Source organism: Molothrus ater, chromosome 5 (assembly GCF_012460135.2).
Source record: "Molothrus ater isolate BHLD 08-10-18 breed brown headed cowbird chromosome 5, BPBGC_Mater_1.1, whole genome shotgun sequence".
In the NCBI taxonomy this organism is placed as follows: Eukaryota; Metazoa; Chordata; class Aves; order Passeriformes; family Icteridae; genus Molothrus; species Molothrus ater.
In genome coordinates this window covers 12403987-12421654 of record NC_050482.2, presented here as the reverse complement: position 1 = coordinate 12421654, position 17668 = coordinate 12403987, and the positions used below count along the sequence as shown (strand labels likewise).

The window sequence follows — 17668 nt, the reverse complement described above, 5'->3', positions numbered from 1 at the left end:
TGCAAGACACAGAAGAGACAAACTCAGCAAGCCACAGCCAGCAGAACAGAACTCCAGACCTGTCTGCACTGTGCACACTTTGATTCCACTAAAAAGGATACAACCTAAACCAAACAGAAATAGCAGCAACATACAGGATCTAAGCAGCCCAGTCTGATTGGGCCACTTGGCTAATTCAGCATTCAGTGAATTTTTAATGCAGGAGTATGCACTGGAGTTTAACTGCTGTGTTTTATTGTTGGGTTTTTAAGTTACTTGGTTCCTGTGCATTAAGTGCTCTTTGAGGAGTTCCTGGTTTTTAAATAATAAAATGGGATGATGATTGGTTGAAGTTTTCATACAATTTACCAGATTATAAAGTGGTCTTTGTGATAAAAAAATTAATATTTTGTTTATTGAATGAATAACAAAATCATTCAAAAATTAAACACATTCATTGTTTTGTTTTGTTTTGTTTTTAGGTGAACAGCCATATACCAGGAATTGGCTATCAGATTTTTGGAAATGTCATATCTTTAATCTTGGGTTTAATGCCCTTTGTCTTTCGACTTTTCCAAGCTAAAGATTTAGAGCAACTCGCAGCACATTCTGCCACTGAGCTCTGCATGACTGCATTTGGATCAGATGGAGATGTTCTGGTTCTCTCAATGGTTATTATAAGTTTCGTGGTCCGGGTGTCTCTTGTGTGGATTTTCTTTTTTCTGCTCTGTGTAGCAGAGAGAACATATAAACAGGTATGAACAGCAAAGCAAGAGACTTCATCTAAAGCAAACCAAGGTTTAATGTTTGCATTTTTTGACTTTGTGGCTATTTTAAACTTGTTTTCTTCAGCGCGCTGTGAGTCATAGATCAGTGATGACAAACACTTCAGTGGGCTTGCAGTTCAGGAGATGACTCAGTTCCAGTGGACTGAAGTCTCTGAAGCTGAAAGGTTTTTTTTGTTGGTGTTTTATTTTTTTCCTGGAGAGAATTTCTGGGTGAAAACTGGCTCAATGCATTAACCCAATGCTTAGTCATGTCCCAGTTTGTTTCAGGTTTCCACAAGGAGAAGTAGTTTCAGGAAAAGAGCTCTATAAATTTGCAGTGTGTTTCATTCAAAACCTTCAATTTAATTCATAGAATCATAGAATGGTTTGGGTTGGAAGGGACCTTAAAGATCATCCAGTTCCAACCCCTCTGCCATGGGCAGGGACAGCTTCCATTAGACTCGGCTGCTCAGAGCCCCATCCAGCCTTGCCTTGGACACTTCCAGGGATGGGACATTGAAAATAGTTCTGTCCATCCCTGGCCAAGGCCCTGCCTGCTTTGCTCTTAGATCAGTTCTGTAGGTGGAGATGGTGAGAGCTGCTCTCTGAAGTGCTATTCCATTGCTTGTTACTGCTATGGAAACTTCAGAGAGCTACCTTACTAGCTGCAGCTTATAAATACTCATGGGTCTGCAAAAGAAACATTTTTATACTTTCTGTTCTCAAATTATAGTCAAAATATGTGATGTAATACAGTAGAAGGAAATCAACCTGCTTCTAATAATGATATCTGTTGAAAGGAACTTCTGTGGTATAGGTGCTCTCTAATGCAAATGATTGGTTTATTTTTTCCCAGATTTTAGGAATATAGCAGATCTGCTGTATAAAAGTTGAAGAAAGGAACTCAAAGTGTAGCTAACTTTTGTTAATCATTAGAATGTGGAGACTTTTAAAATGTTTTAGTGTATTTCCTCTCTTTAATAATATGCTGCACCTGCTTCTGGTTTATATTAGCATATTTTAATTTACGCTGGTACGTTGTACATTATGTTGACATATTTAATGAAGCCTTTTCTCTAATTTTTTTAGTACCTCTGAAAATCATTTAACAGCTAAGGTAATTTTTTTTCTTCTCTGCAGAGGCTACTTTTTGCTAAACTTTTTGGTCATCTAACATCTGCCAGAAGGGCAAGAAAATCAGAGGTACCTCACTTTCGCTTAAAGAAAGTGCAGAATATAAAAATGTGGCTTTCTCTCAGGTCCTATCTTAAGGTAAAATAATTTATATTTTTGCTTTTAATAAGGTTTTAACTCAATACATTTTCAAGATCTTGTTTATGTTCTAAATAAAATATCTCCCATGGTGCTGATGGAAGGTTGGTGTTGTAGGCTATTTCCTCCTGTACACTTATTATTGGTTCATATGTCCCATATATGCTTCATTTTTGTGACTCTGGGCCACCAGTGCCTGCAGGCAGATTTTGAGAAAGTTAATGTGTGGTTTTCACCTTGTTTTAAAGCCTGAGTGTGTTCAGAGTTAGAGTCTTGTCCTAGTAAGGCCAGCTGAAAAGTTGTGTGAGTACATTGGGTAAAAAGTGACCACATGTAGTTTAATATTGACAATATCTTATTTTAAGAGTCTCATCAGTTGGTGTCATTAACACAAGGAATTTATAAAGCAAGACAGTTGTGGTATATTTGTGCTGTGAGTGTATGGGTGCCAGGTGAAGCTAGAAATTCTGCCCAAGTATTATCTGTAAGACATTCTGATCCCTGAAATCTCCTATCACTAGTTTTTACAAGCCGAAAAAGATTAGTGAAAACATGAAGGAATTATGGTGTGGAGGCTGGAGAGGGTGGAAAACGGGACCTATAAGCAAACAAAATTTAGTGTGGTGCTGGTGGGATGAAAGAAGGGTAATATCACTTAGATAATAGAATGTAGAAACATCACTTAGAATGTAATTGGGGTGTTTTAAATTTCTGCATATGGTAGCACTGTTGTTCAATGTCTTCCTTTCTTTCCTTGGAACCACACTTGTCTATTCCACCTTTACCTGTGCCACTGAAAACATTTGTATAAAAAATGTGGCTAACAAAAAAGTGGTCAGAGGCAGGTGTTAGGGAACTGACTGAGCAGAGAAACAACCAGTGGAGAGCAGTGTGATTGTGACTAGTTGTGCTGAATACCTGTGCTGCTTGGCTGGAGTTTCACTCACATGTGCATTTCCTCTGTTTTCAGCGTCGTGGTCCTCAGCGCTCAGTGGATGTGATAGTTTCATCTGCCTTCCTCCTGACTATCTCAGTTGTGTTTATCTGTTGTGCACAGGTAAGGAAACTTTACTTGTAGAGAAACAGCCATGACTTAAATAGTTTTAAAAACAGTTTTGAGTGGCTTTTACATGGTGAAGTCCAATAAGTTAAAAGACCCCAGTGAACAAACAGTAATAGCTGTTAGAGCTTTTTGGAATAGAGCTCCATTCTGTATCCTTGTTTCATCTACTTTAGAATATTTTTCTGTAATAGCAAAAGAAAATTCTGTTGCAGCAAATTAGAGGGCTAGGCTATCGCCAGTGGTGTGGAGTCTAATGAAAGCAAGTGGTGGATTCTGCACCTGGGACAAGGTGATTATTGAAGGTTGTCCTGTGCAGGACCAGGAGTTGGCTTGATCAATGATGTTTGTGTATCCCTGCCAGCTCAGGACATTCTGTCATATCACTGTTATAGTTTAAATCTGTGTCCTCCTTCATTTTTCATTGTGTTTTTTGGAACTTGTATTTTTTTCTTCATTTTGCATCAAAATACACTTCCACAAAGACACTTGATACTGACCTTGGCTGATGCTTTTTGTGAGAAACAGGCTTGTTGGCTATATTGGCCTGCCCTCTAGTGGAAAATCTTTTAGTAAGCAAATCTATCTTTAAAGAAGCTTTCTGTTGCTTAAGATTTGTCTTTGAACTTCTGTTTCAAAATATAGAGGATCTTCTGAATGGCTTCTGGTTGTGTTTTCTTTACAATTTCTAGCTAACTATTGTGTTTGCCTGCTAGCTAGCTGTAAGTATTTTATTAAGAATGTAATTTACATATAACTTAGTACATGTGAGGGTGTGGGTTTTTTTTTTAATCCCATGTAGTGCCCTTTGCAAGTCTGAACAGGAGTTAAAAATTGTCTTAGAATGGTTTTTTTTTATTTATCTTTTCTCAGACCTCATATCTCTGATACAGTGTTGGTTTAAAATTATGAGTCAAATTTTATAGGCCTAAAAACCTTCCATATGTTTATTACTGGGATGTGTTTTTTGAAGCTGTGAGATATGTTACTATTTTCTTATATCATAATGCAATTATTATTTCAAATTAAATTTTGATTTCTTTTATCTTTTTTTCTTTTTTCAGCTACTTCACATGCATGAGATTTTCCTTGGTTGTCACTACAACTGGGAACTTGTAATTTGGTGCATTTCTCTAACTGTTTTTCTCTTAAGATTTGTTACTCTTGGATCTGAAACAAGTAAAAAGTACAGCAATACCTCAATATTACTTACTGAGCAGGTGAGAATTTGTATAGACCTATATTTTTATACCTAAACAACTCATTCATCTGGTAGGTCTCAGGCCTTGTAGATTTATTAAAATAGTTTGGGTTAGGGAGTTAATTATGGGGAAGTGAAGCAACTTTGCAACCCAGAGTTCAATTTCTGAGAAAAACGTTTGACTTCATCCCAACTTCTGTTTAAGTGAGTGGGCTTAGAGGTACCATCTCCTTTGATATAATTTAACATCTAACAGAACACAAACATAAAAATTAGTTTTTAAATACGAAAAAAATCCTGGAATCTCAGTGTTGGATGGGTGAGTAAAAGATCTAAAGACAAACTTAACCCTCTATGAAGTGAGTTGCTGTTTCCAGGTAATAGCTTAGGACTGCTAGGTTGCATGGGTTACATATAGCCTCTTCTAGACTCCTTAGAAATCTCTTTTTTCAGTAGGTTTTCAAGCTTGTCTTTGGATCTATGTGTGTTTCTTCTCAGGAATGTTCTGGTTGGTGTTTGTACTTCAAACCTCCCTCTCTGCTCTGCCTGACACTGCTGATAGTTTTCCAAGCTAAGCATGTTCAGTTAGGTTAGAAAGAAATCTCTTTCTTATGAAGTTTCACACTGGTACAAAACAACCCTTTCAGGGCAAGGTAAATAGGCAGTTCCAGAATCCTTCACAGGTTTTCTACAGAAAATGTGTTAAAGTAGGAGAATAAAATCTTCCACGCTGTGTGTCCTAAAGTCAGGATGTGAGGCCTGTGGCAGATGATATAAATGACTCATTCTGCCTTTACTAAAGATAAGGTTGGACACTGAGAAGCTTGACTGCCCCTCTCCCTTGTCCTGAATGAAATATTTTGCACCAGTCTGAAAACTCTGAGTTCCTGAGCCTGGAGAGTTTTCCATTGTTCTGTCGATCCTTGGAGCTGAATGTCCCAGTAAAGTTTGTCTGCTGTTTCTGGAACGAAAATGGAGGGAAGTGTTTGGGATAAGGATTGCAAAAAAATGCAAAGAGCAAGGGGAGAGAGATTGTCAAGCCTTTATTTTGCTTTCATAGGTTTCTATACAATGCTCTTCCTGGGAGTCAATGTTTGAACATTTTAATCTAGCATGGATATTGAAAGAAACATTTTCTCTATGTCCTCAGAACTTAAAGAAGTGTTATGTCATCAGACATCTTTGCATTGAGTGCAGCTTATCCTGTTACAAGTCTTTTTCCTCAGAATCCCTGAGAGCTTTATGAAATGAAAACCAAAATAGAATTCACAATTGTTCTCAGAAAACAAAAAGGATACACTTCACCCTGGGTAGGACTCGTTGTAGACTGGTTTAATTGCTTCAGCTGGATACTACAGCATATTTACAGTGGTCTTGAGACAGACTCATGGAAGTCTAACATTTTGGCTTTTGAAATATTGACTGATACTCACATTATCTAAAAAAGCACATCTGATCCAGTGTCCTGGAAAATGGGACACTGCAGTTATTAGGCTTAGTGAGAAGAGAACAAAGCTGAAAACAAACACAGAAGTACAACAACAATAACAACAAAAAAAACCCCAAATGAGTCTCCACTCTCTGATACCATTTAAATGGTCCACAGATAAGATGCAATTGAAAATTCTACTTTTGCCAGCAAACTTCCAGGCACTTCTTTGTGCTTTCTATTCAGACTATGAATTTCATGATTAGGAGTCATGATAGGAAGCTAAAAGGGATTTTTTGGATTTTCTGCTGTTTGGTTGTAATTTTTCAGGTCCTTCTGAGAGTGTTTTTAATTGGTCTTGTAAATCTGTGAGCAAAATAGAATGTATGGTCAAACCATAGCTGTCACTTTGCCAGTTTTGAATCTCAGAGTAGGTGTGGTAGATGGCTGTGCAGACACACTCCTCCTGATGGCAAGTTTGTAATTGAAATTAAGGAAATCATAACAGCTCTTAAAAGAGATCTTTGAATCTTCCTAGGGTTTTCAGAGTTGCTAATTAGAGCCCTTGTTTTTTGTTTTTAGTCGTGCTTATAACTCTTGCATTGTTGAAATCAATAGTTTTATCTTTAAAAATTGTAACCTCTTTGGCTCTGAAAGCAGAATTTTAATGTATAATGCAATAATAATAGTGCAGGAGCTTAATATACCTTGAAATATATTAGGCATTGTTTTTTTTTTTTTAACCTGTGTAAGAAACTCACAGTGGTCTTTTTAGGGAGATCTGATAATCAATTACTTGTTTTAGATGTCTATGGCCCTTATTTCAATAACCACCATACAACGAGGTGGTGAAATATATCATAGCATAGTCAGGTAAGTGTCATTTGAAGGACTACTTCAGCACATTTCTAAATTGTTCATTTTTTATTTTGCAGGTTGTCATCCTAAAATAAAAAGTTAGTGGCTTTTCAAGACATTTTTTGCTTTGATTTGCTTTTCTTATGCAATAGAAAAAAAAAAACCCTAGCCTTTGTTTGATCTAGGATATCAAAGATGGGTTGTTTGAGAGTGAAAGCTGATGTTTCAAAATTGCTAAAAGGACAAAAGACAGCTAGTTTGAACTCTTTAACTTTCTCAGAAATAATGACCTAAAAAAGTCTACTTCACAGAAGCATTGAAATGTTCAATATACTGTTCTCCTACAGCAATGAAGAGTTTAATAATTTTTCAAATATTTCAAGGCACTGGAAAGATTGATTTTTCTGCTCTCGAGGTGCTCATGAAATACTAAATTACACTAGAATCTTTTAAAAGAAATTACACTTTAGCAGAGTTATGGTTTAGCATTCCATTCTGTTCAATAGCTTTTGAGGATGTCAAGTCTTGTAAGGTCTGCCTACTAGTATAAAAACCTTCTGGGGATGAATTGTCAAACCTCAGGCAACCCTTGAATGAGGAAAAAAGTTATGCAAACCCTACCTATGTTGATTTTTTGTGCCTAATTTATAGACCAGACTAAACTTTAAACTTGGTGCTATAATAATGTCAAATGTAATTAATTTGTTAAATCATAAATTAGCATTATATTTTCCTATGGTGCTGAGCCAGGACGTGTTCTTGAATATTAAAAAGGAAACAAAAAGCTTGCTTGCTTGCAGAAATTCATTGCAGTTTTGTCATATGGCTGCTGAGCAATCACATTGTTGAAATATTAAATAGTTCAAAATTAATTCCTTTGAATTCTGAGTAGGTGGTGATACTTGTGTTTTTGTTTTAAATCAGATAAACTTGTACTTGAAAATGGAGAAAAAGCCTAATAAGAAGGAGGAACTGACACTAGTGAACAATGTTTTAAAACTTGCTACTAAGTTATTGAAGGTAAGAATTAAAATGGTATTCCCATATTGTAAAAATGAAGTAGAATAGATTGGCTAAAGAGTCACTTGTGTGACTTCTGCAGGCAGTAGGGTGTGCTTTGGTTTAAATTTGCCCTGTACCTCTTCACAGGGATGCTGCTTTTTTGTACACTGTAGTCTGTTATGTTGCCATCATTCTGGATTGCAAATTATTACTGCATCCAGGAAGTTTTATTCTTTAGCTGTGTATTAGCAGTGTGAGAGAGGGTACTTCAGGGTGGTCAGGATGATGAATGCTTGGGTGTGACAACGTTCACAGGGGTTCTTGGATGAGGGAAGAGATGAGAATGTTGACTCCATGTTTCAGAAGGCTTGATTTAATATTTTATGATATATATATTACATTATAACTATACTAAAAGAAATAGAAGGAAAGGTTTCATCTCAGAAGGCCAGCTAAGCTAAGAATAGAATGGAATGAATAACAAAGGTTTGTGTCTTGGACAGAGAGTCCAAGCTAACTGGGCTGTTGTTGGCCATTAATTGTGAACATCCAAGATGGGCCAATCCCAGATGCACCTGTTGCATTCCACAGCAGCAGATAACCATTGTTTGCATTCTGTCTCTGAGGCCTCAGCTTCTCAGAAGGGAAAAAATCCTAAGAAAGGATTTTCACAAAAAGATGTCTACGACACTTGGGAAATAAATGATGAAATTTTATTGGCTGAGTGTCAACACAGTGATGATTTGAGACCTTGTGACCTCACTCTACCACACACTGGATTTGGGTCCCTTAGGCTGTTAATTCCCATGTGCCAGGGGGAAACCCATAAAATGCAGTTAAAACTTTAATTTAGCCAGTCAGCAGCTGAGATCAGAGTATTTCTTCTAGTTAGATGAGTAATTCCTTCCACCAGCTCCCCTTGAGCAAGGTGTGTGTTGGTCCCCTCCTCTCTAAAAAGATACAGAGCACTTTTCCTGAGAGGACTGATGGAGTCAGCAAGGACTCAGAGCTGACAGTGCAACTGCTTGAGAGCTGTGCTGCAGCAATAAGGAGAGCCTGACTAAATCAGTGACTGTCTCCTGGTGTAGGCAATAAGGGACTGCAGGGCTTTCAGGACCTGGCTGTGGAACAAATGGAAGGAAGTCTCCTCAGTGCATCAGGTGGTTCAGGTACACAGTGGATACAGAAGGGATACCTGGATTCAAGGAGGGACTGGACAAGAACAGACAAAGCCCAACAGGTTAAGGATGAGCTCTCATGAGCTCATCATGAGCCAAAGTGTTTGTGTGCTGTGAGAATGTGGGTAAGGTTCCATGCTGATCAAGGCTTGGTCTAAATGGCTTCCAGTTTTTTCATTTTCTTTTCAGTGTTTCAAAAAAAAAGCTTTCATGTTTTACTCTTGCCAAAAGTCACAGCCTTTTCCAGTGGGGAACTTATCTTTTGTGGCACAAATCCCAGACTCAGGCCATCATTCAGTTACTGTGAGAAGGTACCAAAAGTGAGATTTTCAAGCCACCTACTAGGAGCTTTAAATAAATTCTTGGTAGTTAGTGATTCGTGCAATACTTCATGTCCAGTAGCTAAATGGGCTTAGGGTTTTTTTAATTTGATTTTGTGTGGTTTTGATCTTTAAACTCTATAAAGACTAGATTCTGTTGAGTATTCTTACTGTTTTCTTACTCATAAATTTGGTAAGATGAATCCAGAATCTAAAAGCTTTTTCCTTACAGAATTTCTCTGCTGTCCTTCTCAGAATCATGTCTTTTGTATCTTTTGTATTTGCAGCAGAGTTTTATACAACATTACATCCAAATGAAAAGGTTGTTCATTGTTATTTCATGTTTTTGAAGGAAGAATCATACCTTTGAAATTCTTCATGTTTAAGAAAGGGTTTATAAGGGCATTTTCAAGGCCCAGGATGTAATGCAGGAGAAGGATGAAGATGAATTTAAAGCTAGAAAATATAAATGACCAAAGCAGTGATAGTTGGTAGATTTTATATAATCCACTCTTATATTTTCAAACTCCTTTTTATTTCCTTTATTTGACATATTTCTAGGCCAGAAAAGTTTGGGTGACTATATTCACACACCAATAATTGAAAATCAGTGAAATAGCTTCTTTGTTTGAGTTTTGCTACACATTAATTTGGGCTAAAGTTTTGTTCCTTTCAATTTAAAAAAAGTAAAGTGTTGTCAGTCTAATGATGGTTAGGACTTTTTTTCCTTTATCATCCCTTTCTGGCTATATCAATCAGCTGTTAGTTTCAAAGTCAATGGAATAAGAAGGAAATTACAATAGGAAAGATATTTTTGTTAATTTTCATAGTTGTGAGGTCATTATGAAAAATCTTACTTTTCTTTTTTGTGGTTCTGCTGCCTGTCAGTTCTTTTAACACTGAAGGTGATTTCTGAAAAACTGTAAGGAATTTGGAGATGGTGTCACCCAGCTCTTTATTTTCTTGGCTTCATGAGCAAATTGGTAGGTCCTGTACATGGGTAGCCTCCAGTTTTTTGAAGAGTTATTCAGACAACAGCAATAAACAGCCAGTTACTGTGATATTTTCCTGCACAAATGTTTTGCTCCACTGGGACTTGAAGACTTCCTAAAGTAATATTGCTCAATACATATGTGAACAAAACCCCCTTTGTGTCATTTTTGTTTTTTAATGATGCTGTTGCTTTGCCTTTTTAGGAACTGGACAGTCCCTTTAGGTTATATGGGCTTACAATGAATCCACTGCTTTATAACATCACCCAGGTTGTCATCCTGTCAGCTGTTTCTGGTGTCATCAGTGACTTGCTTGGATTTAATCTAAAGGTAAATACTTGGGAAGCATCCCTTTTTTCACTATAGGTGGAACACATATTGAAGCATAGTTAATTCTTAACCAGGCTAACTAGAAGATTTATTGTTTGAAAACTGTTACTAAATTACTAAATTAAATCTATATCAGAAGAATAATGGTGTATTTGTCAGAGCAGCCTTAAAACTTTTTTTTTTTCCTTTTGTGGCTTTGTAATTTCCTTTAGGACACTTAATTACAAGAATTTTTAGATAGAAATACGGAAACATTTGTTAACATAAATACAAGACCTCCCTTAACTTAACTTTTCTTCATATTCCAGATTTGATTTCTGTCTTTATTCCTCACTGTTCACTCTGCAGCTCTTTAGGGGAGGCAGGCAGAGCAGGCTATCCTTGTCTTGCACTGCAGTGAAACATTGCAGTAGGAATGGTATTGCTGTGACCAGTCCTACAGTGTTGGTTTGTCATTGCTGTAGGGCTGTCCCCTTGAATCCTTTTCTCAGGCCCACCCTGAGCTGCAAACTCTGGAAACTATTTCAAGATTCAGGTTATGAGGCACAAGCTTGTTGTTGTCACAATGGCCTTTACTGGCCATTAAGTTTGCTTACATCTGCTATCTTTCTCTTGTTAGAAGTAAATAGATGTAAAATGTATTGTATTGGTCATTAGAATATGTAGCAAGTGCAGTAAGAAAAAATGTGAAGGTATTGCAGTTCTGGTAACAGAAATAATTTGAGAAATAAGTTGATGTACTGCTCTAATTTTTCCAGCTCTGGAAGATCAAATCTTGACAGTATAGAAAGAAGATGAAATAACACAGTGTTACAGAAAAGGTCATTGATGGACAAAACTGTCTCACAGCAGCCACTGAACCTGTACTTCAGAAGCTACAACCTCTTCAAGGAAGTAATTTGGAAAACGGAAGTGTTTACATCTGTCTTGTGCAATCTTTGTATTTATTTCATCTTCTCACTGCTTTATGTTTGTTTTAGTTGACATTTATGTTTTATTTTCAAATTCCTTGTTCTGTTCTGGAAAGGGTCAATTTAGGAAGGGTCAAAAACTGTGTGAGAGTTTGAAATCCTGAAATACGATCACACTAAATTGCTCTATCTGTTGTTAAAGCTAAGCCAATGCTGAACATTTTTAGTTACCAGTAACACTATATGGAAGTCATTTGATTTTTGATAGTGTGGTAAAATTGCTTAGAATATTTCATTTGCACCAGTCATTTATGAGGACAATGTCAATGGATGTTTGGTTGCAATAGAAAAGTGAGACATACTCAAAAAATAGAGTACTGACAGTACAGTATGACAGGTAGCAAAAATGTTTTATATTACTATTAGAAACAATTTCTAATATTTTGAGTAATTCCAGGATCTAAACTCATATAGGCTGCAGTTTAAATATCCTGGGATATTAAAAAGGTATTATATAAGAAGTCAACAAGTGTTCTTTGATAACACATTTATTAGAGCAATAATTGTAAATTGTTACCATGCTGTATGATATTTTGATAAAAATTAAATATTGTATTTATTTGAAATACTGGGCTGTTCTGTGCAGCTCTGACTGTGCATGTGCACTTTTTATTGTTACTTTTAATGAGAAACTTTATACATATAAATGTATATTAATTGGGATATATTATGGTGAACTATGGAGCAGTATGTATTATATGTTGAAGTTGAATATTTAAACAAGCAAATTATTTACTGGTGAAAGGAATGCTTTGAATGACTGAGCAAAAAATAGGTAGATAGATGCTCTCCTCTTGTACACTATAGTATATGCCATTCATACCACATTGAAGTTTAAGAACAATTAAACACAAAGAACAAGTTGCTCTGGTGAGCAGCAGAGCTGCAAAGCCTGGTATTTGGCAGGTTTGTGTCTTGAAATAACTGCCATTCCTCCCCAGCAAGTGTCACTGCCATGTGCTTTCTGCTGGGGTTTCTAACACCTCTCCCTCTGCCTCCCACAAGGACCAGTCATATTGACTCATGGTTCTCCGGTGTGACAAAAATAATGTGTCCATCCCTGTGAAATTAAGTAACTTGTAACAAACTTTCTTTCTACAAGGAAATTATTCTGGGAGGATTAATACCACGAGGCACAAGTATTCTTATATTTTCTGTTTCTAAAATACTGGCTTCATACTGAAGAATTACAAGTAATTGTTGACAAGAGTCTGGATATTGCCCTATGTTTGCTAATGTTCAGAATCTTCAAAGATTTGAAGTATTGAGTCTTAAACTTATGTGGTATAAAAAATATTTTTATATATAAAGCAACACAAACAAGCATTTTGTATTTTATTTGCCTCTGTACTAATGTTTAATAATGACCAAAGTGCATTGTGGTTTTTGGAAGAATGTATTACTGGAGCTTTAAGAACATACTATATTTAGTTTCTCATGTGAAAACTTCAGCTGCCTCTGATCTGTTTCTCCTTTCTCTGTTGTTTGACGTTGGGATTGTTTTTAAAAATTAAGTACATTTTATACACAGTTTTTTCCAAATTATGGTACAGACCTAGACAGAACTTAATTTTGCACAAAATATATTTAAAAAAAAAAAAAGAGAACAGCAGGAGTTCTATGGGTGATAAAAGACAAGGCTGATGCTTTTTACAGTCTGTCACTATTAACACCAAGAAGAAAACCATTCTTTAGTCTAGAGTGGAATTAAATTATTTTTAGACATGTGAAATAGTGACTATATGGCTTTCATTACTTTAAAAAAAAAGGATGAGAGAAAACAGCAATTTGGGTGAAGGTGAAATTAGTTGAACCATGTATACCTCAGCAACTAGCACTGTGCGGTTTGTTGCACTAACAAATGGCGGCTTGGGGAAAGTAAAACACTTGTGAAATGAAATGAAAAATAATAAAAACCTTTATTTGCTACCCTTAGGTATATTCATTATGTTAAAAATGAGAGAGGTTTATTCTCCATCCCTCAATGTGGAAAGTCCAGTATAAGAATAGAGGCAAGTAGAAATATGGCAGATCTTGCGTTGTTAACTGTTATTTTTTGCCACGTGTTTTGTAACTGAAAGTGTGATCAGGCTTGGAATAAAGCTTTCTATGGCTGATGGTAAAAAAGAAAAAAAAAATGTAGTGAGCTATGTCTTTAGTAATGTCCAGCATATTTCTGTGTCTTCCTGTTTTGATTTAAATCAATATATTCTATTTAAATTAAAGCATGTTCGGGAAAGAAACATGCACACAGAATGCAAATGATAGAGAATATCATCTAGAACGACCCAAGTGAAAGTACAAGTGAAATGCAGAAAGATACTTTAATAATTTGATTCGTTTTCTATGTTATCTTCTAGGAATGGGACATTTAAAATCCTTTGGGTAGCTACCAAATTTAGTAGCTTCCAAAAACGTCTCTGGATTGCAAGCTTATTTCATTCCAGGTAATGCTTAAGGATATTACTGGTTTAGATTTCAAAGGTCCATCTTTGGCACCCAGCAGCAAATGGTAGAGAGAGTTTTTTACAGGTGATGGTAGTGGGCTGCTGCTCCTGTCATTCCTGGGTACTTCAAACCCTGAGGCACCCAAGGTGTTTGTCAGGGGAAAAGGAGGAGAAAGGTTGTTGGTGTTGATCTGCCCACTGCTGCCTCCTTAGGAAGACTTTTTGTTATGAGTTTCTCAGTAGTGAATGTAAGAATTTCCCTCAGTAGGAATGTAAGAGAAGACTTTGAAGGAGGAATACCTGATTGTTTTTCTCAGTCCATAACGCAATCAGGTTTTTATTGCATGACTGCACAAAATGTATCTGTATTGGTGCAGGAGCTGGGGAAGGAAATCTTTTAGTAATAAATAGCAGCTGACAAAGTAATCTTTTCCAATGGGAAAAGCAGTCATCTTTTCCAGTGTAATTCTTGCAATACATCAGAGGAACTCATCTTGAGAAGGTGCCCATGTTGTTTGTTTTGTTGAAAAAAAACAACCAAAAAAAAACCTCCGCAACAGTCCTCACACAGTTCACCACTTTACTGTGGCTTTCCTCATGAATACTGCCTTTGTACCTTGTCAGTCTTAGGAAAAGTAGTGACTCTCAGCTGGGTTGTTAGGATCCTGCTTTGCTGACACTTCCTTTTCCTGAAAATCACCATCATCTTGTCATTGGTGATGGACAGAGCCTGCAAATGCCCTTTAAGTCCCTGTCTGGGGGGTGTTCAGACAGAAGGTGCTCTTGGCAAATCTGCTGGGTCTCAGGGAGTGTCTGACCACAAACCACCAGGAGATACCTGCATTGCCAGTGTTCCTGACTGGGCTGCTAGAGGTGTTGGTGCTAATACCTGTCAGCTCTGCTCATTTTATCTGCTCCTTTGCCTTCCTGACTGAGCAAATAGACCCCACTGGTGGCAGCAACAAAGCAGCTGTCTTGGGAAGGGGGAAATGTCCAAGGCTGCTGTGGACAGTTTGTGAGAGGGATAGATAACTCAGGAAGGAAAGGGAGTGTGATACCTCTGATACCTGGAACTGATGACCCACTTCTGGTGACAGTTCTGCTGTCAGAGCTGGATGTCTGCACTGTGAAACGTAACCCCTGAGCCCAGCTTTGCCTGGGGCTAGGTGGAGATAAGATTTCCTCCTTACTGTTTCAAGCAGTCAATCACTGCTGCAGTCTGGCACGTCATGTACATTCCCTAGACACACAGGCAGCCCTGAGAAGGGGCTTCATGTGAAGCCTTTTGGGAAAAGGACACCAAGGTCTCCCCCATAGTTTGTTGCTACTTCCCCTGATTAGGCTGGGACAGGACAGAAGTTGTAATGGATGGTTCAGGGGCAATAACAGAAATCAGAGGAGGCTGCAGCTGTAAGTCTTGTCCCTTGTTACTTGGTCTTGCTGTGGGTGGTCATATTGCAGGCTGAAGGCTTTGCAAGCCTGTGGCTGTAGAACACTGCAGCTTGCCCAAATCATCTTGGGGAGGCTAAAGCATGTGGGGAGGCTGGTTCTAAATGTAGAGAATCCCCATGTCCTGCATCTCAGAGCTGATCAGCTGCTGCCACCAGGTGTCTGTCCTCTTTGGTAATTTTGATCCTCAAATGCTACACCTTCTGCAGTTTAATATGCATGGGCAGCCACAGTATTCTGGAGGATGCTGTGTTGCTCAGTGTAGGTGTTTGGCACAGGGGAGGTTCATGTGAAGGAGAATTTGCCAGCCTGCTGTACCAGGAGTTGGATCTGCTTCTCCAGCCCAGGAGCAGTGCCTTGCAGCAGGCTCTGCTGGGGGCTGGTGTTGGAGCACGTGGCTGCTGCCACAGCAGCCAGGAGCCCTGGGCAGCCCTTCAGGTGCTCTAGTGTCACATTTAGGGCAGGTTGGGCTTGCTGGCAAAGAGGTCTCAGCAGATTTTGTTTTAGTGCTGTCATGCCCCAGACACGCTGGAGTCTTAACTATAATTAATACAGGTATGTAAGACCTTGGATTTTAATTGGATGTTAATGTAGAAGCTCAGGTTAAATTGCAAGTCTCATCTTGGTTATATCAGGGAAGTTTTGAAGTGTGGCTATAGGAATAAATGGGAAACAGGAAAGAAACCAGTCTGGTTGATGCCATCTGGATTGTCTGTCAGGCTGCCTTGTGAGAGCTTCCCCCAGGTACCTTTGGTGCATGTAGGTCCATATGGAATGTCTGAATTATGCAAGTCTAAAATATCTGTAGAGCATTATTTCAGATTAGTTAGTTTAGATTAAGCACTGGAAAGTCAGTATGTACCTCAATATCTTACAAATAACTTTCCAAAAGAGTTATTAAGTAAGATAAATTTTTTTTTTATGTTTTTGCCTATATCTTCCCTATTTCTTCCCACTCTTTAATCATTTTACACTTGAGTGGACACTTTGCCATCCCTAAACAAACTTTCAGAAATCTGAAGTTGCTGTGGATTTGGTTTTGTGATAAGAAGTCAATTCTCTGGGCTGTAAGCAATGCCATGTCTCCTGCTGTCAGTAACAGAATTCTCTGGAGAGAGAAATCAAGAGAGATTTCCTTTCTGGCTCTTCAGAGATGAAGCTACAACATTCAGTATGGACACAAGCACCTCTGATAAAATAAACAGCACTGATGGCTGGTCAGATTCAATTTTTCCAATACAAGCTTGTATAAATTCACAATCCAGAGTAGGAAATAAGGTCATGCTGCAGAAAGATTTGTCCATTTTATTTCTTTTTTTTTCCCCCATGTTTGATTAATCATTTCAAGGAAAGGAAAGCACATTCACTTTAGGGACAAGCTCCCAAAAATATTCAATTTCTAGCTGTTTAATTTATTACTTCAGTCTTTTGTTTAATGATGACACAATACTTTATGTTTAGGCACGCTTGCATTCCTAAGCACCCACCAACTTTTCACTTCTAGCCCTCACAAACAGCTCCTGCTTCTTGAGCATGGCCTTACTGGTAATGAAATTTGTCAGGAATTAGCTGGCTGCCTTCTGCCCATATCACAATCCAAGCCTGAGTCTCTGGGTATGTGATTATGCATCAAATGAAATCTTCTTTTGCTCTGTCTCATGCATGTAAATAAAGGGGAAGTGAATTACTTCACTAATTGAAAATCACAGTTAAACAAATGGAACCTAAGTGGAAGTTGTCACTAAACCAGTGAGTTTTGATGAAACAGTTGTTTGGAGTACTCCATAATTTCATTAAACCATCTCTACAATGGTGCTGACTGGGGTCAAAGGCAACCAGCCCAGGGATAAAGGTTTGACCTCGATGAAAAGTCACTTTCCAACAGCTCTGCATGCTCTGCTTACTGTACCCAGGGCTGTGGTCTTCTACTTTGTGTAGGGTTCTTTGTCCTGAGATGTCTGAAGTTTAGATGCCAAATTGACCCAGGGCTTCCTTGGCAATCATTAAAAAGTCACGTTTACCTTTAGAGGGGAATTCATTCAGTTGATCTTTGACCTTCATTTTAGTGAACCTCTGAGATATTTCTCTCTTGAGTTTAAAGGAAAAGAAGTGTGTGGGTAATTTAGAATCAGATGCAAAACTTCCAGCCACTTAAATTAGGGCAGATAATCTAACTTTACTGTTTTGTTCTGCAGTGAAACTTTAACAGTGTTTGCAGCTGTGTAATTAGTTTGACTGCTATTGGAAAGGAAGACAATTGCTTTCTTCTTTTCTTTTTTAATTTTACTGTTTTCTCATAGAAAAGATTTCCAAACAAGTATTCCACAATCCTGCCCCAGCACTCAGCTCTCTCCCTGTGCTGTGGAATGGCAGCTGGTGAGCTGCCCACATCTGTACAGCTGCAGCTCACAGC

At 37.8% G+C, this 17668-nt stretch overlaps 1 protein-coding gene across 2 annotated transcripts in view; it reads left to right on the top strand.

Annotated features, from left to right (window-relative positions):
- Positions 1-13602, top strand: part of PHTF2 (putative homeodomain transcription factor 2) — a 64632-nt gene extending 51030 nt beyond the window's left edge. For both annotated transcript variants that reach the window (XM_036401260.2, XM_036401259.2), the window contains 7 exons: positions 462-734; positions 1887-2018; positions 2989-3075; positions 4143-4298; positions 7491-7586; positions 10263-10388; positions 11147-13602. In XM_036401260.2, coding sequence (XP_036257153.1) covers positions 462-734; positions 1887-2018; positions 2989-3075; positions 4143-4298; positions 7491-7586; positions 10263-10388; positions 11147-11167 — 891 coding nt within the window. In that variant the 3' untranslated portion in view covers positions 11168-13602. The remainder of the gene's footprint in view (positions 1-461; positions 735-1886; positions 2019-2988; positions 3076-4142; positions 4299-7490; positions 7587-10262; positions 10389-11146) is intronic.
- Positions 13603-17668: the final 4066 nt, after the last annotated feature.